The 20875-nt window shown below is 44.6% G+C and overlaps 1 protein-coding gene across 1 annotated transcript in view; it reads left to right on the top strand.

The window, feature by feature from the left end:
• The window catches only part of GRID1 (glutamate ionotropic receptor delta type subunit 1), a 437352-nt gene that overhangs the window by 303134 nt on the left and 113343 nt on the right, over positions 1 to 20875 (top strand). Inside the window, 1 exon segment of the mRNA XM_088526360.1 lies at positions 16150 to 16203. Coding sequence (XP_088382486.1) covers positions 16150 to 16203 — 54 coding nt within the window.

The raw sequence follows: 20875 nt of genomic DNA, 5'->3' as shown, positions 1-20875 counted from the left end.
AGGGCAAAGAAAAAAAAAATACTTCAGCCCTAATCCCATATTGCTGCTGCATGTTGTGAGTGTGGTGGGTTGAGTCAGATGCTTTGTTGGGCTTGAGATATTCAGAGAAATTTACTGGATTTGTTCAAACTGCTACTAGGAATGTTCTTCAGATGGAGGATGGAAGTCCAAGTTAGACAAGTTATGGGCACTGTCTTGATTCTCAGCAGAACTGGTAGTTGCTGGTCTCAGGTGAAAGATGTCAACTTTCTGCTGCTTGGTCTGAGGTGCTGGAGAAATCTCCGTCATGAAAACAGATAAGAGAAGTCTCATTTTCTTTGCATGTGAAACTGAAAGAAATCATGAAACATTTTTTCATGAGAATGAGTTTACACCAACTAAGCTTTCGATTCAGATTCAGATTCAAATAGTATGTATTAATTTCTGGCAGTTGCTTATTTTCATGAGGATATATTTTGCTTTTTGGTTTACCTGAGATGAGCATCTTAGGTAATCTTTCACATCATGTGTTAATGTTTTTATAGTTCAAAATTATTAATATTTCCAATTTTCCTTACGTTTTCAAGTTCTGTTTAAAGGTGGAGATATTGGACTGAAACACCCATCAGTGAGCTCCTTTAAGATTCTTTTCTGTCTTTTATTCATAATAATAAAATATTTTCCACTATATCTATTTTCTGGGCCATGGCTGTCTGTTAGATGAAGATCCTTCATGTTTTTCTAGCAGGATTCTTGAGCAAAGATTACTTTTAAGACAGTGCCAATCCAGTGTGTGCTATTTAGCTTCAGCAGCATTATGTGTTTATACTGTATTCCACTTACAGAAGGTTTTGATGCATTGCCAGAAAAGTAAAGAAACAAATCCTGAAAAAAGTTTCTTAAAGGATGTATTTTTGTTATCTGTTAGGCTAAAGAGTTGTTTTTATTTATCTGAGGAAGCAAATAGATGGCGGGATGTGAGGGAGTCCTTTGAATTATCCTTTGATACGAATCCTTTCGTATCTTATAAAGACGTTTCTTCACATCCTTCACTTTTTCGTAGAATCACAGAATCCTTAAGGTTGGAAGGGACCTCTAGAGCTCATCTAGTCCAACCCCCCTGCACACACAGGGTCACCTAGAGCACGTGGCACAGGACTGCGTCCAAGCGGGTTTTGAAGATCTCCAGAAAAGGAGACTCCACAACCTCTCTGGGCAGCCTGTTCCAGTGCTCTGTCACCCTCACTGTCAATAAATTTTTCCTTAAGTTCATGAGGAACTTTTGGTGCTTCAGTTTGTGGCCATTTCCTCTAGTTCTGTCAGTGGCCACCAGTGAAGAGAGACCAGCACCATCCTCTTCACTGCCTCTCTTGAGGTACTTCTAGACACTGCTCAGATCCCCTCTCAGCCTTCTCTTCTCCAGGCTGAACAGGCCCAGCTCCCTCAGCCTCTCCTCATAGGGCAGATGTTCCAGGCCCCTGATCATCCTTGTGGCCCTGCGCTGGACTCTCTCCAGCAGCTCCACATCCCTCTTGTCCTGTGGAGCCCAGAACTGGACACAATACTCCAGATGTGGCCTCACCAGGGCTGAGTAGAGGGGCAGGATCACCTCCCTTGACCTGCTGGAGACGCTCTTCTTAACGCACCCCAGGATCCCATTGGCCTTCTTGGCCACGAGGGCACACTGCTGCCTCATGGTCACCTTGTCGTCCACCATGACACCCAGGTCTTTCTCCGCAGAGCTGCTCTCCAGAAGGTCGGTCCCCAGCCTGTACTGGTGTCTGGGGTTATTCCTCCCCAGGTGCAGAACCTTGCACTTGGCCTTGTTGAATTGCATGAGGTTTTTCACCGCCCAGTTGTCCAGTCTGTCCAGGTCCCTCTGGATGGCAGCGCAGCCCTCTGGGGTCTCAGCTACTCCTCCCAGTTTGGTATCATCAGCAAACTTGCTGAGGGAGCACTCTGTGCCTTCATCCAGGTCATTGATGAATAAATTGAACAGGACTGGACCAAGGACTGACCCCTGGGGGACCCCACTAGCTACAGGCCTCCAACCAGACTCCGCACCGCTGATCACCACCCTCTGAGCTCTGCCATCCAGCCAGTTCCTAATCCACCTCACTGTCCACTCATCTATCCCACACTTCTGGAGCTTGCCCAGGAGGATGTTGTGAGGGACGGTGTCAAAAGCCTTGGTGAAGTCGAGATAGACGACATCCACCGCTCTCCCCTCATCTATCCAGCAGGTCATTTCATCATAGAAGGCTATCAGGTTAGTCAAGCAAGATTTCCCCTTGGTGAACCCATGCTGACTACTCTTGAGCACCTTCTTGTCCTCATGTGCCCGGAGACAACAGCCAGTACGAGCCGTTCCATCACTTCTCCAGGGATGGAGGTGAGGCTGACTGGCCTGTAGTTGCCTGGGTCCTCCTCTCCTGTTTTGAAGACTGGCGTAACATTGGCTTTCTTCCAGTCCTCCGGCACCCGCCCCGTTCTCCAGGATCTTTCAAAGATGATGGATAGCAGTTTAGCTATGACATCTGCCAGCTCACACAGCACTCTGGGGTGCATCCCATCAGGGCCCATGGATTTGTGGGTATCGAGTTTCCTTAGGTGCTCTCTGACCCTTTTGTGCCTCTGTCAGTCAGAGTCAGTTTGTTTAAGGACCTGAAAGAGGCCCAAGTTTGCTTTGCATTTGCCAAAGAGCCTGTATTAGCATTAGAGGCGCCTTCTGTGACCGAAGCCACCACGTGTCGGATCCCCAGGATTTGTGCGTTTCGTAACAAGGTGTGCCAGAGAGGTTAAATGCAGAGGAAGCCTTCACGGGTGCTGCCCCGACCTCTTGTACTCACTGATGATCCCCTGGGTAGTCGCCCAGACGTTGCACGAGGATCTATGAGGCCAGTGTGCTGCTAGGAAGTAAATTTAGGTTCTCTAACGCAATGTAATAAAATACGAGCAATCTCTTAGGGAGGAAAAAAAAATGCCTGGTGAGCTACAGGTCAAGATTTTCATTGACAAAGGGAAAGAAGTGATTTTCTAACCCTTGTAATGACCAAGACAAGCTCACTTAAGTAGTGACGAGATGAGACTGTACCTGAATCTGGAGCTAGCTTGAATCTGTGTCAGGCAGGAGGGGATCTCATTTGAGCAGAAGCATCATCACAGCCTCTGGTTGCCACCAGAGAGATTTCGAGGGAAAAAGATTTCTCTCTTGCCCTCCCAGCTGCACTCTGGAAGGAGTAGAAGCAAAACAGAAAGAGCAAGAGCCAAGCTGGTGACACTGAACAAGAAACCTCAGTTGTCCTCATCTGCCTTTGGGGAGAAGACAGACAGAAACATCACAGGATGTGTTCGGGTTGTTGCTTGGATATCGGTACCGTGTGTGAACATCTGCATGCCTGGGCTGTAGCTTCTGTCTTTCTGTAGCACCTCGACACGTTCAGGGGAGTTGGGGGTGGTTGGCCCAGCGGTGCATCTCGAGTGTTGGAGACGGCTCCTTACACAGCGGCCTCTGAGGCGGCGTGACAATCGCATGTAAAAATAAAGAATGTGCGAGGGAGAGTAAAGCAAATATTAGAACTATTCAGAAAAAATAATTTGGCATGTTTAATGCTTCAAATGGAGATTTTACTTGGAAAAAAATCAGTCCTGGCTCTTGTGGCTCTTGTACTCTTGTTCTCTGCTGCTTTTCCCCTCCTTTTTTTAGGGCAGAGGTGGGGAATGGATGTTAAAAGTAAAATTTAGGAAAGTAGTACTTTTCCTACATGAAAGGAAATGTAAGAATGTCGTTCTGGGCCTTTTTTTTTTTTTTTTTTTTTTGGAATTACTGTTTCAGCCTGTTATAAAATTTTATAGATAAACAATACATGTGGAGAAAGAGTTGTATTTTACCATTTAAGATAAAATAATATTTATTTCAGTTCCAATGCACGTTGATAGATGCATTTACCAAGTCCTAGTAAGCCAAATAAATGTCATATTTCCTGTTACTGATTTTCAGTTGGCAATTTGTCATGGGTATCATGATTAGAAGGGATCTGAAGGACAATGAGATCTTGGTTTTATTTTTACAAAGTATGTGTGCGCCATACATTTATATGCAAACGAGAAAAATCTGCTGTGTGACAGAAGGATAAAATTGTTTTGGTGCTTTCTGTTTCAAAGAGATGTTTGATGATTTATCATATTTACCGCAGTGTGTTGTTTCGGCTAATGCCATACCTACTTTAAGAGGTACAAAGTCCTTTCAAATTTCTTTGCGATGCTTGTGGTCAGCCTTGCATGAAAAGGCCATTTGTTCTTCCCATATTAAAGCTTGTGCTTTCATGTAGTTCTGAGAATTTCCTATTACTGTAAATTAATTTCCCTTCATTAAGTGGTTGGGTCACAGGCAAAGGAATAATAGCAGTGGGAGACACGGGAGATTACTAGTTTGAATGATGGTAAATTGGCACCCGCCCGCCTGCTCTCTAATGCTGGGAAGAAGCTGCTGGCTGTCAGAGCCATTTCATTAATCATAAAAGCCTGCAAATGTGAACTTTTAAGTTAGATGAGGGTAAAATTATTATCATCACTAACAATATTTTAGCGTGTGGCCCATGGCGCCCGCGGGCACGGGGCCGCGGTGTCGGGATGCGGCTCCCGCGTGCCCTGGCTGCCGTCTCGGGTTCAGGCCGTTGTTCCGAGCCCTGCGCTCAGCGCTGCTGCGTTGGCAACTAGGGCTCGCTGTGAGCAGGGGAATTCAAAGCACGGAGAGTTTGTTATTTAGATATTAACTTGTCCTCTTGTGTAAATTATTATTTCTTCTGCCAAGATGCTGCCGTCGTGGTGGTTTTCTCCCAGAGGAAAAAATGATAAGATCTAATGAAAACATTTTAATGAAAACAGATAAGTGGTGTTTATTTCATATTCTTTCCTCTAGGCCAGGCCCAATTCATATTGAAAGCAACAGGAAAAACTCCTACTGATTGCAGTGGACTTTGGAGCAAAGCACAAAAGAAACGCTGTTTGTGCAGGATGTAGCTTCCGGGCCCCCTGCTCTCTCGAGCCCACCCCAGAGCCGTATTTCCAGCTCAACCCTTAAAAATAGAGAAAATTTTCCCTTTTTTGCCTTGTCATGTTTGGCATCGGGGTGAAGGAGTGGCCATGCTTTGCTCCTGGCCTCCCTGAGCCTGCGCTTTGCAGATCACTCGGCTTCTCAACAAGAGCAACTTACTGTAAAGATTAGTCAGTAATTTATCATGGTTTCTATCTTATCCCTGCCATGTCTGATACATATCTCGTAACTAAGAGGGGCATAATTGCTTAGATAAATGTCTATTCTGCAAATATTTGCATATGTAGATTCCAAAGGGTTATTTGTAGCAATCGAGATAGCGATACATCCTATCATCCACAATCCTATTCATTTAAAAAGTAGAGCCCTGGCAATTGGAACCCCTTTTTGACTTGTTTTCCCTTTGCTTAAAGCATTGAAGGAACCTGGCTTTTGCATCAGGCTGCTGTTGCTCAGGCTTTTCTTCCAAGGCCCCTCACCTTCTGCAGGGGTAGTTCAGACTGCACAAGCATCAAGGCATCTCAGTTTATTTCAGTTATTATCATAGTTATTCAACTGTGGCAGGTCCTGAGGCTTCCCTGGCAAGAGGATGGTGGTGAGGAGCTTCGGGCCTGCAGCTCGTGCGTGTTTGCTGTGCTGCACGGGCCCGTGGCTGAGGAGCAGGGCTTGGGAAGCAGCACGTTCAGCAGGAAACGTCGGTTATTAAGTGCAAGAGGAAGTTTGTGTAAGCAAATTATACTTGTAGTCACAGAGGAAGATTCAGGCCCCCTGTGAAGCCTGACAAAGCTTTGTGACATCCTAGTTGTTTTAAAGTTATTTAAAATCCATCCTGGGGGTTATAATTTCCTGGCTGGTCTTAATCCATCATGGGCTGTAATAGTAGAATTTCAAATGGGAAGAATGTAAGAAGGCCAGATGGATTTTTGTTTTATTTTTTTGTTTGTTTGTTTTTTAAGCAGGGATAATTTCTGTGATGGATCTTTGGCAGTTGCCTAGGCTGACAGCAGTACTTGCAGTATTTGGTGTCTGCAGGGATATGTGTGCACATACGTGTGGCTTCCTCACAAATCAAACTGCAGAGGGTATTTGTTCCCTTGCAAACGTCCTTTGCATTTTGTAAGTGAAGGGCAGGTAAGAGGGGTGGAAAACTGCCTTGCAGGCTGCCCTCGCTGGCTTCTAAGCGAGGCACGAGGAGGTTTAACAGCGCGGGGAAGAGGCGGCCAGGGGCCCTGGCAGCCTGCAGGGCTCCCCAGGCCTCTCCTTGTCCCCAGGCTTCTCCGGGGCCGCACTGCTTGCCAGGGAGAACCGCTCGTTACAGAGATTAATCAGTCGTTCCTTTGTAGGGATTTATTTGCTGCTAGCAGCAGGCATTCCCCAGCTCGGAGCGGAGGAGGGAGCTGGGAGAGCGTCGGGATCCAGACTGGCCGGGTACTTGTGATTAACCGGGAGAATAAATCTTTACCTGTCCCCCGCAGCACGGGCGGCCTGCGGGGAAGCCCATGAGAGCTGGTGGCCTGCGGCCTTTTCACCTGCCTGGTAGCTTCTCTGCGTTGGTTGTGTCCAACCTCCCTTCCTTAATCCATGCTCCGGGAGGAGCGTGCCCGCCAGCCAGCCGTGCGCATTCCCGGCCCGAGGCTGAGTGGGCCGCTCTGCCGGACAGCTCCGACCATCAGAGCACCGGCCTCGTGTGAGCGGGGGCTCCTCTCACCTCGCGTTTTGGCACAGCAAGGACCAGCTGCATGACATACAGGCCGGAAGAGAACCAAAGTGCCTGGGCTAGTGCTGAGTATTGATTTCCAAGTAAGTGTCTAATCTCACCAAGTAAATACTACTTAGATATGGCCAAGCTTAAAATCAATGGCCAAACCGCCCATAATTTTTGCTCATTAGGGTAGCTGCAAGAACAAATCTGTTGCTGTGGGCCTGAGCATGGCTTGTCTGAACAAAGCTCTCCGTGATGCACATGTTGGGCTGTGGCTCCCACAGACTGTTCCACATCCAAGGTTCCTAGGTTGCGGGTGTTTTATTGCTACCTAATTCGTTTGCCGATTACTGTGGCAGTACTAAACGATTGTAACTGTTGCTCATGGATTTAGGTAAGAGCCGGAGGGAGGAGAGGCAACACACAGCAAAGTGGCGCGGAGTGAGCTGCCCCACGGCCGCGTGCCGCTGCGGGCTGGGGGAGGCCTGGTGCGCGCGGGCCCGCGCGGCGCCGCACGCTGCGCTCCGGCCGGCTGTCAGGACGCACGGTGCAGCCTTCAGCTTCCCCGCGCGACACCAGCGGCACTGAGCGTGACAGCTTCGCCCCCTGCCCCTCTCGGCTTTCATTTCCTATTTACTCCGTGTTGGTGGCTGTGTAGTTCCGTCGCAAATGATAAATGGAGTTGAAGAAGAGATTTAGTTGTTCTGACCTGTGCTGTGGCTGCTCCAACGCAGGAGACTTTCAAGAAGCCCTGCTGATGTGCGTGTTTCTCTCCTTTCTTTTTGGTGGTGAATTTCTTCAAATAAGAGCGATTGCTGAGAGAGGGTCTTCAGCAGCAGGTTGCTCTTGCCGAGAAGCTCTTCTAGTTGTAAGAGCTGGATCACCTGCTGGATAAGAGGCTGCTTGTGCAAATTTCTTCTTTATTGCAGGCCCATGATTACACTTCCCTATAAGAGATACCCCAACATGTCCAAGCAAGGCCAAAGTGCTGCTCTGCGGGCAGAGAGAAGCATGAAGCTGGATTTATTGTAGTCATTTGTAACTTGTGGGAAATTTTATTAAAGGTAAAAGCCTTGAGGCTGCTGAGATCAGTGCCCTGTGTAATCTACTGGGAGCATACTTGGTTCAGTGACTTTACTGTTAAAAAAGTCAAAACTAGATAATTAGTTGAAAAAAGGGAATAAGTATACGCGCACATCTGCTTATATCTTATGTAAATATTTAATGGTAGTTTATGTATATTCATATTGTTTATATTCTTTGTGTATATATTCTATCTGAAATTTACCTTTTATGTGCATATATATGTGTGTGCGTGTATATATATGTATATGCAGCCATATGTACTTTGGAATTAGTTGATACTGTATGTCGATCTTTAGAAAATTTACCCATCATTTTCCAAAAAGTCTGCAGTAAATCCAGGAACCAGTTCTTCTGACTCCTAGTCAAATGTCATAACAGCACAGCTCTAAAATATCCTTTCTGCTTGCACCTGAATGTTTTTAAGGCCGTAAGCAGCAGTGTTTACCTGTGAGGTTTCCATACCCTGCTTGTTCGTACGTACCCATTCCATATCCGTGTATGCACTGGGATGACCAGCAAGTGCGGGCCGGTGCCAAGCTGAGGGCCTGGGTTTCAGTTTGAACGCCCTGCAGAGAAAGCCAGAAAAGGCCCGGATTCATGGACATAGCCAAGAGAACATGTCTTCAAAGTACTCTTTAAAAAAGTGATACCAAATTGGGTGATGGAGTATGTTTGGCCTGAAAGCCTCTAAACATGAGGGAATATCTGCAAATCATTATCTGTTATTTCCCCTTTGGGGGGCGGGAAGTGCAGGTTTGGGATGTCCTTTGCTGTGATGTGCTCCCTTCGGGTGCTCCCAGGGGAAGGAAGGATCCAGGCTCGTGTCGCATGGCCTGCTGAGCAAGCTGGCTCCTGGCCTGCCCCATGAACATCCAGCATGATATTTGCCCTGCCCGTGATCTCTCTGCCTTAATTTGCCACGGGAAAACACTGTAACAGCCCCACGTCATTGCTGTCTCTGCTCTTCTCTATTCTGCTGAAAACTGCTCATCACCTTGCCTTGGAGCTCACGAGTTTGGGTCTGATAGCAGCCACATTTGAGAACTGCAGGTGACAGAAGGTCTTTTTTTCCCCCAGAACTCCCAGTCACACCTGTTTTCATCAAGGTGAAAATGGCGCTGCACAGATGTGAAACATCTGTCCGTGCCTAAGATCTCTTTGCTAATTTTTGATGTGAATTTATGTATGTAATGGGTATTTCTGTAAGTTACTGAGTTACCTTGCACAGCCATATAGACTACCTGTCTATTAGTATTAGCTTCTAAGTATATCAAGTTTTAGAGAATTTAAAGCAATATTTAAGGGGAAGAAGAAAACTCTGAAGATGAAGATGTTCTATTAGAACAGAATTAATATTCTCCCATCATGTTATTAGTCCCTGAATTATGTGGTTTTCATGAAATTCTTTTTTTTTTTCCAGGCTCTTCAGAGCTGAACTAATTAGTCTTCTCAGCTCTAAATTCAGAGTGTAGCAACTCAGCTACCAAATAGCAGACTTTGAGAAAAATGCTCTTTTTTCTCTGGAAGTCAAGCTTTAATAAATAATAAAGATCATGTTAGACAGCCCTTATGGAATGGTAAAAGATTGCTGCTTTTGTACTCATAGCTTTTAAAAATTAAAACACCTTAATCTTTTAAAAACAATTTGGGTTCGGAAAAAGGAATTGCACTGCAGGTGACAAGTCGCTTACCTAGTTGTGGGACGTGCAATTTAGGACATCTGAGATACTAACCATGAAATGTCTGAGCTCCTAACAGAGGTGTGAGTTCACCGTTTACTCCTGCAGCTCTGCTGTAGTATTGATGGATTAGGTGAATGTTTCGTGTTTTCATCCTAAAGCTTGGCAGTCTTCAAGCTCCGTGCTTGGTCTCCCTGCTCTCTTGGAAGTGCAGGATGAGAAGTGAACTCTGATTCTGAGATCAGAAGCTGATGTAATACATAAATGTTAAACAGATCGTTCATCATCTTGAAATCAAATAGGGTGAATTTTGACGTTTTTCAAACTGATGAAGCATCGAATAGTAAATGATTTTTGCTGGTCTGACCTGTTCTTCATATGAGTGTATTTCACCATGATTATGTTAATCTAGTTTTGAAATTCATTGTCTCTTAGACATTCTTTAAATACCCCTTTATTCCACATTTCTTGGTTTTCTGTCAAAAGTAAATTTCTTTGACCGTATTTGTCGGGATCATTAATGATAATACTAAAGAAGCAATTAAAGCTCTCAGCTTCAAAAGGAGCAAATACAGGATAACTGAAAAGCCCAAGGTCCAAGGAATTTCCTCAAGGTTCTCTATTTGAAGCTAGAAATCTTAGCTGGACTTACCTTTGATTAACTCCTGATTATGCTGTTTGTTAAGATCCATCATTATTAATAGCTTTTCTTTTTTGGCCTCTTCTGAGAATTTGAATTCTTCTTATTAAATACACAAAGCCCTGTAGAATTTATTATTAGGCAAGATGAGTTTGTGTATTTTCAACTTTGAGTGTAGGGTCTCTCCTTCCTTTTGTATACATCCTGTACTATTCCGTTTCTCCCTGTATGGCCTTCATGCTTCTGTTCTCCTTATTGCTTGTTTTACAACTTGCACTGGCCTCTCAGTTCGGACATAGCCATTAGTATGTTTTCATTAATATAATTTTAACTCTGGTGAATTAAAAGCAGTTTTAGAGACTGTGAGCCCTCTTGATGCTTTCTCTAATTTTTAATCCTCTCCTCGTAATTTCAGAGTGAGCCCCTCAAGGCCAGCGTGGAAAGCCTCGTTCAATAGACTTACCTGCAAAAGGTCCCTTTTCCTGAGATTACTCTTCAGTGGTTGCATTTACTGACTGTTTCTTTTTAGCACGGATCTTTTATCTCTCTGATCCCCTCTTCATTAGCGCGTCCTACTTTCATTTGCGCGGTGCCTCTACCTCGCTTAGGTACAACAATTCCCCAACTCTCTGCTGCAGCAAACTCGCAGTGACACCTGTCCTGGAGCGAGCAGAGATGCCTCTCATCCTCTCTCATTCCTTTTTTTGCCTCGGGGCCCGGTTTCTTGTCCTGTGTCCTGAGCTGGCCTGCCCGCCCTCTTGGCCCCGCGCAGCCTCCTGCTCGGCTAACTCAGGTTCCTGCCATCGTGTAAGGCTACCTGCATTTTTTTCTTTCTCTACTTTCTGGCCCTAAGTAGCTTCAAACATGTATGCGGTGTCCTCTGTACAAGTCATTCTGCATAAATGACACTCTATATATTGTACTTTATTTTTTTGTCACTGAAGAATGGGAGACTTTTATTAGCCATAAGGCAAGTTTCCCTTTTAAACCTTCCTTGATAGGGTAACAGAAATTAGTGACAGGTCCTAAGTCAAACATGCAGATTTTTAAATTAAAAACCTATTAGTTTCGCATTTTTCTTCCTCAATTTATAAGGAAGCTCTGAAACATGGATATTTTAATACAAATCTGTGTTTTGTCTAAATTCTACAGCAGAGACAATGGCAGCAAGATTACAGCGTTACAAATGCTGAAAACCCTCTGTTTGGAGAGGAGAAGCGAGGCACAAGCTGCAGCGAGCGCTTGTTTCCCTGGAGTCAGAGATAAGCCCCTGCTCCAGACAATGGCAAAACATTTGTTCCCCAAAGCCCTTTTGTCTCCAACTTTGCAAACGCGAGGTGAGCGCCTGTTAGTTTGATGAGGTGGAAAGTGTATCAAAAGACAGAATATAAATTTTTAAATTAATAACTTGTCAGTACTTCCCTGAATAATTGTATGCAAGCACTTAGGAAAAATGTGGTTCTCAGACAAAGCTGCTCATGTCCCACTACCTGCCATATCCTCGTGCAATGTGAAGGAAGAATATGTGATGCTGGAACTTCACTCCTGGGTGGACTCCACGGGCAGGGGTTGGCCTCTGCGTGTCCTGCCATGCAGCATGTGCTAAAGGGAAGGGCAACAGAAGGGGAATAAAATAAAAACTACCTATAAAATGTGAATCAGATTAAGCAGAAATCCCAAGGTACTATGTTTAAGTGGTTATGGCTGAAATAATAGCAGATCCATGCAAGTGGGAGATGCTGCAGCGCTCGCTTCCTCTGCTCCCTGTTGCCTACTTTTCATCCGATGTGCTTCTCTTGAGTAGGATTGAAGTTTTTTAGGTAAGTTTTCTTGTGGATAGTTTTCCTTTTTTCTTTTGCACATGACCTAGCATATAAGAAAGCCAGCATAGTGCAGTCATTAAAAATACACTATTAGGATACTTCAGTTTGGGTTGTTGCCAGGTCCAAGCGCATAACATGCCGTGTTTGCTCCCTCATTAGCCGAGCACAGGAGGAGCGCGCGCAGCCCCTTCGCAAAGGCGTGGGTCATTTGCTCCAGCTTGTTTGGAATGGCTTCCTAACAACTTAAAATGAACTCCGTTATTGTTGGTATTGGAGAATTTGTTCTGCAATGTATTTTCCTTTTTTCTTTTCCTTCTCTTTTCTCGATGAGTTATTTGCCTTAAGGAGGGAGAGAGATCAAGGTCAGGGAAGGGCCCTCATCACAACCTTAGCGCCAGCACCGATCCGTGCGCTAATGCCAAGATTATCAGATAAGCACCAGAAACAAGATCAATTTTCACTTTCCTCACTGTAAGTATGATAAGTAGGTGACCCAATGTTGACTTTGTTGGTTTTTTTTTTTAAGAATTATTAGAATTATTTGTTTCGGTTAGTAATTTATTATTATTATTTTTACATCTATAAAACATTACAGGAGTTACAGTCCTTTGGAGATATTGAACCCACATGTATTTATCTAAGGTTAGAGGGTAAGAAAGGGTCTGATGAATTACTGGAATCTCGGCAACTGGTTTAGAGAAACTGTTCTGTGAAGTTTTATTGCCTGCACAAGTCAGTGCTGGATGCGAACTGCGGTGTTTTAATTGAAGGAGTTCTTAAATATTTGTCAAATATAGAGGATATAGGCTGAACCTGTCTGCTCTGCCCGAATTGCCTTTTCCATGTCTTCCTGTTTTAGCTTACTGGTATCCAGGGCTCAGATAAACAGGCGTGCTTTGAAACTCTCCAATTAATGTCTGTCTCAGATATCACAGTGAAAACTTGGTCTGTGGTTCTTCTTTGGAAATTAAGCTGGTTTCCTAATTCCTGTGAAGTTTTCCTGGCCATCTAAATCTGGAAACAAACTGTTTCAAAAGTGTAAGTCTTTTTCCTGCTACTGCAGGTGAGCAGGTGTGGGTTTGGCTGAGGCTCACGAAATGCTTTAAAAAAGGCGGTGAGTTTTTCCCCGGTTGCTGTTGTACCGCGAAGGATTTCAGGGCAGTCCTGAGGGCTTTTCCTTCCGTTTTCGTGTGGAGCAGAGGCGAGGCTGTGGGGCGGGAGGCTCCGGAGGCCGCCGGGACGCTGCCCGGCGCACGGGGACCGTCGCGCTGGCCCAGGCCCTGGCTCGCCTGGGCCTTCCGCTGTGCGAAAGCCAAAGGGAAAAATGCAACGGGTGCCTCTGTCACATCCATGGAGCAAGTCAGGAGGGGATGGGTCGTGTTCTGTGTGACTCTCTGCAGAATTGTTTTCTTTCTGCACTTAGTGCTATTTATTGCTCCCTTTCCTAATGTCTTTTAATTCCACAGCTGCCATTAGATAAAATAATGAGCCGAGTTACTTATTCATAAAAGCAATCTACGTATTCGTTCTCTAACAAAATAATGTTGTCATGGATTACTGGCAGTAAATTATTTTAAGGTATACATTTGGAAGTAAACAAAACCATACATGTGAAAATATCCTCGATCATTTTTGCAGAGCATCTTATTCTCTTCTTCCATTCTTGATCTGAAACCCTGGTGCAGGGTCTGAAATCGCAGTGCTCCTGTGTTAACGCTGGCTGGCCTCGTGCTTCATTCCCCTCTCGCGGCCTGGCCCGCGTGTGGGACGTCACCGTCCTTCGCTGCTGCCAGCCGGGACGCACGCGACTGGCGCGATTCCTTGGCGCAGCCCCGGAAGCTTCCCTGCCCGCTCCTGCTGCTGCAGAACTTGGCAGCCAGGAACCCGGCTTGGACAGGTCCTGCAGGGGCTTCTGGGGACCGTTATTTTAAAGCTGTGATAGCACCAGCTTAAATAATTTGCAAGATCTTGAACAGTTTTCTAATTAGTTTTTAATTGCTCAGCGGGTGCCCATATTCTGTCCAACGCTGGTACTTTTTCCTGGGCAAGGAGCTGGAAAGCAGCGAGCTGCCAGCTGTGTAATTTCTCCCTGGCTGTGAGCACGCGTGGCAGCGCGCTCGACGGCACTGCCGGTCCTGCTCCGCCACGTGGCACCCCTGCGCCGATGCTCCGCGCACGTCGAAGCCTCGCTGGTGTTTCCTCACATAATTCATTTTAGGACAACTGGGATTCTTTAGGACAGCCTGGACACTCTAGAAATGTGGCACAGAGCCTGGAAAGCGAGACGCAACGTTCTCCATGTCCTCAGCTCAGGCTCGGGCGGCACGGGCCGCTGTGCCCCAAGGGCTGCTGTGCGCCATGGGGCTGCGTGTGCCGGGGGCGCGCACCCTCGCTCTCGCGCTCTGCACTTAGGTGCCTGGTTTGCAAACCCTGGCCAAGATGCACGAGCCCATAAAAACGCATCACGGTAATTTGGTTCAGACTCCAAGGCTCTTTTGGTTCCCTATCCATAACGTTTACTCACAGTAATAGCTCTCAACGTGCAGCCAATGCAGTGACGCTGCACCTGAGCAGTAGCTGGCTTGGCTCTGCATACGCTGCCAGCGCGTTGCTTTTCCTCCATACGTTACAGCAGCCGGCTGCTTTGGCTTTGTGGGAAGAGCCTGCTGGCGAGAATGGGCAGATCTGCAGGTTTCCACACTCACCTTTCCTAGTTCTTGAGTTTTCCATAATGCCGTTTATAATGATGCTAATAAGTGGCATGTCCTGGGATGTCCACAGATGTCTTGTCATTTTACTTCAGCTCCGCGAGCTGAGGACATTGATCAGTAGTCAGAGCTCAAACAACTCATCCCATCAGAGGGAGCTCCCAGGGAGCGGGTGGCACCGGCTCCGGAGGCGAAGCTGCCTGGCGCCGCGTCTGCCCAGCGCGGTGCCACAGCCCCTGCGCCGGCCGCGGTGGTGCTCAGGTTATCCGGGTTAACAGATGACAATGGGAGTTATCTTTTCAGCATGTATGTTTTTTTAAAGCCAGCTCACCTCAGTGATCCTCTAGGCCATTTGTAACTAGTTGTATCTGCTCAGTGCGTGGGGTCGTGTCACAGCAGATGGAAATGGCTGAAGGCAGGAGCACAGAAACCTGCCTTGTGCCGCGAGCTACATGATCTCTAGAGGTCCCTTCCAACCTCAGCCATTCTGTGAGTCTGTGAGTCAAATTGCTCTCTTTATAATCTGAGCTGCCTCCTAAGATGCGTGTCCCTTGGATCCCCTTGGTTTATTAGGTGAGGTAAATGTGCAATAATTGTTTAGCCATCTATCAATATTATGGCTATAGTATACACCTCTTCATTCAACTAAGATACCTTGAAGTGAGCTTGTCCATATCAGTCGCAGCAGAGAGACTTGCACCTGTATTGCCAAATCCTTGCACTGAGGTCTTCACTGCTAGTAGTGCTGGCCGACTACTGGTCCCTTCCAGGTTTAACATATTAGCAAAGCATGAGGATTATTTGTACTGATAAGCAAGCTGTCTGATGAGGTGAGCTCTTCAGTATAATGTGCAGTAATCGTCCAGGTCCATACCAGGAAGCCAGCAAAACATCTGTGCAAATCATCAGATTCCTTTGGGTGTTGCATAAGTCACAGGAGAGGATGACTCATGTGAACTTCTCTTGGGTGGCTTGGAGTGGTATTTGCTTTTGAACAGGCTAACTAACTATCAGACTTGTAAGAAGACAGAGATATAGAAGTATATTTTGAGACATGTTGAAAACAAACCCTCCTTATGAGGATGCTTTAGAAATATCATCCCCCATAAATTAAATCGTACTTACTGTGGGAAAGAAATTATCTTCCACCTGCAACTGTGCATCATAGGATCCCTTTTCATGGTGGCATAGCACCCTCTTGCAATGTGCTTCATGGTGCATCTACAAAATATCTTCATGGCATAGGGTACTTTGTTTTAGATGCTAAGGTCAGAGAAATGTAACATCAACCAATAAAATACTTTTCCATCTAGTAACAGTGAGATAGATTAAAAGAGCTTTACCGAAACAGAACCAATAACTGAAAGAAGTCAGAATGACCTTTATAATAATATCTTTTTAATGTAAGCTATCTCTTGAATATGTTTCACCTGTTTTATTTATTTTTATTATTATATATTTTTTTTATTTTTGTAGGCTGTGGAAACCAACCTTGCTTCAAAGGATAGTCACTGGGTCTATGTAAATGAGGTAAGAAAGCCAAAAGAGATGAGATAGCTTGGTGCATTCATTCATCGTCATCTTTTGTTCCATATGTTTTGATATGCCAAACTCGAGCAAACTGTTTGATACAGCACACTTGCCATCTTTGCTTTCTGACTGGTACCAGTTGTAAGCTGTGTGGCATCGCTGCTCATCCGTCTCATTTGAACTGGCATAGGCTGAATACCCAAGGTCAAAGCAAAGCTTCCAGAGTACCTGTTAGCAGCTGCGAGACTCTGTTTTTGCCCTCTTTGCTATTGACCCCATCCCATTAGCTGCTTAGTAAGAGAATATCGCGAAAGTAAGCCGGAATAAATGCATGCCTGTCTGTGCTAGGATCTCACCCTTCACGGCTCTAACGCCTGCACTCCAGCCCTGAGGGTGGCAGGAGAGAGCGCTGAGGCCACTCACAGCCTGAGCTTGTTGCAATAGACATTTATGGTCTTAACCATAATGGTTACATGGTTAAGTTACATGGTTTTAACTTAAACATGGTTTAAGTTTTGTCTTCAGAGCAGATTTGTGTTGGTGTCTTGGCCACCATCCAGAATAGTAAGGAAATGAAATGTGAGATTTCCTTTCTGCAGCAAATGGTATCATCTCCTGCTGCTGTGATTACTTATTTTACCTTAGTATTGAGATGCCCTATTGGGAATCAGAGCCGACTCATATCTAAAAAGATGGGCAAAGCTTGAAATGTTGTACCGTACATAATCATTTATAAATCATTGGTTATTCAGGAAAAATAGCCCGATCTTGCATAATTCTGATTTTAATAATGAATTGTTAAAGGATAGTAAAATGTGTAACTTAGAGCTAACTATATTCACTCTCATGTTTATATTTGAAACATATAACCTCTAATTTAATAACCATCTCCTTTGTTAACTTCTCATTGCTTTCTTTGCACCTAGATAATAATGTTGGATAGACTATTTTTAATAATAACTATAAATTGCATTGTGTGGCTTTAGAAACACTCTGTAATTAAATAGAGGGATGGAGAAAGGGAGTGAAATCTCTGCTTATAAAAACTTTATAAATCCTTTCTAGCTCTTGTTACATTTATGCACTGATTTGTCACCTGCAGTAATGGACCAGCACAAAATATCAGCAATATGAAAGTCAATATTTATAGTCACATAAAGATAATACAGGGCATATTGCCCTGAGCGTTTATGGAGAGGGTCTGTTTGTGAATTTGTTACTACTGTTGTTATTGTTCAGATGTTAAAATTCACTTCATGAAGCCTGGGTCTGAAACATCCCAAGTAAAATCTGCAGTGCTTGTGCAGAAACATGTCCATACATACAAATGCACATCAGGAAAAGCGCCTGCTGTGCTCTTACTTGGAGAATTCTTCTTTCCCCTTACTGTTACTAGAGATGGGTAGCATAGCTACAAGAACAAAGTGTGAGTTCTTCACAAGACAAGACAAAATGAAATCTTCCCTTTCACCTAAAAAAGTCTTGGGATCTTGTTGCTACAGGCATGTAGCAGAAATGCTCTTCCTTGGTAATTATTAGTGCAAAAAACAAGCAAATACCCCAAAATGCAGTTGAGTTCAAATTACAGACATTTCAAAATCATTTATTTATTGTTCTTCTGCCCCATACTGCAAGATAAAAGTTAAATTTTGGAGTTGAAAATAATTTTATCAGCTTAATTCTGTTAAGTGATCACCAGCTCCAAGCTCGTGATGAGCCATCTCGGAGCCCTGTGGCTGGCAGGTTGGCTGCAGTGCGGACGCGCAGACCCTGCGAGTCCCGGCGTCGGGAGGGACATTCAGTGCTCTTGTCACGGCCTGACGTGTGACGGGGCTCGGGCTGCCCTGCTGAGGGAGGCGCCTGCTCAGCAGGCGCCCTCGGTGCCGCGGGGGCTCTGCAGAGGACGGCTGGGGTGCCGGGAGAGGCTCTAGCATTGCAGGGGGCAGTTTGTGGAGCAGGAGCGAGTCCCATGACCTCTTGGAAGTCATCCGTCGACTTTTCAAAAACTAGAGTTTTTGTGACTTTGTGTAAAACTTTACCAGGAAAAAAAAAAAGAGAGAGAAAAAAAAAAAAAAAGAAAGGAAAAAAAAGAAAAAAACAATGACTGCTCCATATTTAGCTTTGTCTTAAGAATTGCCAAAACCTTGGAGTACCATTGACTGTGCTGGAAGTCACCAAGGATGCCCAATTTTGACCCTAATGAGGATCTGTCAGAATGTATGTGGCGCTCTGTTTAGAGCCATGTCATTCATGCCTCTAACTTGTGATGCTGTTGCCTACCAGCCTCAGTAGACATGTGCTGTTTCTCCTCGTGACATCACTCTGCCACAGTTGCAGATGTCCTGCTTTTTTTCCTGTGTATGTGTGTCTTGTCTTTTTTTTTCTGCTTTCCCTTTCTAGTTCTGCTTTTTTCTCCTTGCATTTCGTTCCCTTTGGTGCCTGACATCAAGCATCTCTGTTGGTGCCTCCTGACATTCTTCCTTCTCCCCTTCCGTTGTTTTGCACGTTGGCAGGCGGTGCCGCGCGGCGCCCAGCGCGGTGCCTCCGTGGGAGAGGCGAAAGAGCAGTGCTCGAAACCGAGTCTGCACGGGGCTGCGCTAGGAGCGGTGCGCCTGGAGGCTGTCCGCTCTCTTAGTATCAGCTGTGGTAGGTCTGGGGCTATAAATAGAACTAGGAACTGTATTTCTGATTTGGTGGGAAATTTCATGGGTTTGAAATTTTCTCTCTGTTCCAAATGGAGAGATAGATAAGGAAAATGTTCTGCAAAATTGGACTTCTGACTGAAAAAAATCCTTCCATTAAACGCAGTGTTTCATAATGCTATAAAATGCATTTTATACTGATGTACATTGATATATTCAGTTCTAAGTTTCTAAACTTCCATTACTTTTGTATGTAAATCAGTTAAATATGCAAAAAAAAAAATCAATGTTCCTCATCGAATAATGGTGCCAAATTTGGTAACTGAAATGGGTTGTTTCAGTATTATCAGACACACTTCCTTTCATTGCTTTTTTAGCCACCATCAGTATTCACAAGTTTAAATACAAGATATGCAACATGATAGTCCAAAGCACAAGACTATTGGTTGGGTGGGAGACAGATTTTCATGGAGGACAGGTATGGATGAAGGGAAGACATCTAGGGCTGCCTATGCCAACTATATATGCTTGCTCGAAAGCTAAGGATGGGTGAGGGGAAGATTTGTGGAACATCTGTGTGGAAATAGCAAAGGATGGATGCTCTGGAGAAAGGTTTTGAGCATGTGTAGAAGTGCCCAAAGGACAAGAGTTGCGTATTAACGGGAGAACTTTATTTACCATCTGAGATGAAAAAGTAAGGGTGGGATATGGACAAGACTTAATGGTTTCCTCTGATGGACAACGTTATAGCTACATCTTTAAGAAGGTCAGACAGTGGTCAGATCAGATTTGATTATAGCTAGGAAAGAATCGGTTAGAAATAGGGTCAGAAAATAATTGGTGTGAAAGTGATCATGAACTGGTAGAATTCACTCTTATAAAAGAGGAAGGAGTGAGAAGAGGAGAGCAAGGATAATGTACTTAAATAAAGAGACTCTCAGACCTCCTAAGCTTTAGGAAACTAGTAAGGCTTTGGAAAAGATTCAGGAGAAAAAAAAGGTGGTAAAAGAACTGACAGTTCCTTGGGGGGGAAAAAAAAGTTTATTTTAAAGCACAATAACAAATTATGCCAATGTGAACAGAAGGCAGGAGGCAGGAAGCATATCATCGCGGTTGCATAGGGATATCTTCATAGAGCTTGAAATTGAAGAGGGATTCTACAAAAAAACACGGGGGAAGAGGGTCAGGTAATTACTGAGGAGCATGAAGAGGAAAAAAAGGCGAATGATCATAAAATCAGGCTGAAGTGCAAAATGAGTCATGCCAGGTGCCATAGAAAGCAACAAGAAAAGACTAGATCTAGCAGAAGGTAAAGGAAAATGTAAGGCTGTTGGTAAATGGAAAAAGCAAGTGCAGTTTTAATGTTTTTACTAACTTACTCAATTCTGGCTTTATAAAAACGGTTAACGGACTGTTAAAAACTGGGCTTTTCTAGTTTGAGATTATTTAGTAAGTCTGAGGTGCCCCAGAGTCAATCCAGTATTCAGTGCAGAGGAGTGCAGTTACAGAACAAGGAACCGCTAGTGAGCATTTGCAGGAGCAACTTGTCATCAGCAGTGGTAATAAGCAGAATATGAATCAATGCTGTTGTGCACTTGCAAGAAAATCTGTTCCTCAGAGGTATTAATGGAAACATCCTTGTAAGATAAGGCGGCTTTGCTGTGCTTGATACCAGCAAGGTCTTGCTGCAACAGCATGGCAAGTTTTAGGCAAGACACTTGAAAAAGAAGGAGGGTGCAAATCAACTTCCAAATCTAGAGGAGAGCAAGTAGTACGATCAGAGTTGGATAAAATGTGGCCTCTGGGGAAAGATTGAAAGAATTGGGTTTGTCCCCTTTGAAGTAGGGCAGATGAAGCAAGAGTAGCGCAGTAGAACATATATTATGTTCTAAATGTGAAGAAGGATGTGATCACATGTTCACTCTAGAAAGATAAGGAGAAAGCAATTTAATTTTCAAAAGTAAGAATTAGATTGAGTATCAGGAAGTATTTGATAATCTAAATATGGTAATGAATAGGAACAACTTCCT

The sequence above is a fragment of the Tinamus guttatus genome, unplaced genomic scaffold, assembly GCF_059628265.1.
Source record: "Tinamus guttatus ecotype Peru unplaced genomic scaffold, ASM5962826v1 Tinamus_guttatus_pri_ptg000246l, whole genome shotgun sequence".
NCBI classification, from domain to species: Eukaryota; Metazoa; Chordata; class Aves; order Tinamiformes; family Tinamidae; genus Tinamus; species Tinamus guttatus.
Note: the sequence above shows the minus strand (reverse complement) of the source record. Positions and strands in the feature narration are given on the sequence as shown.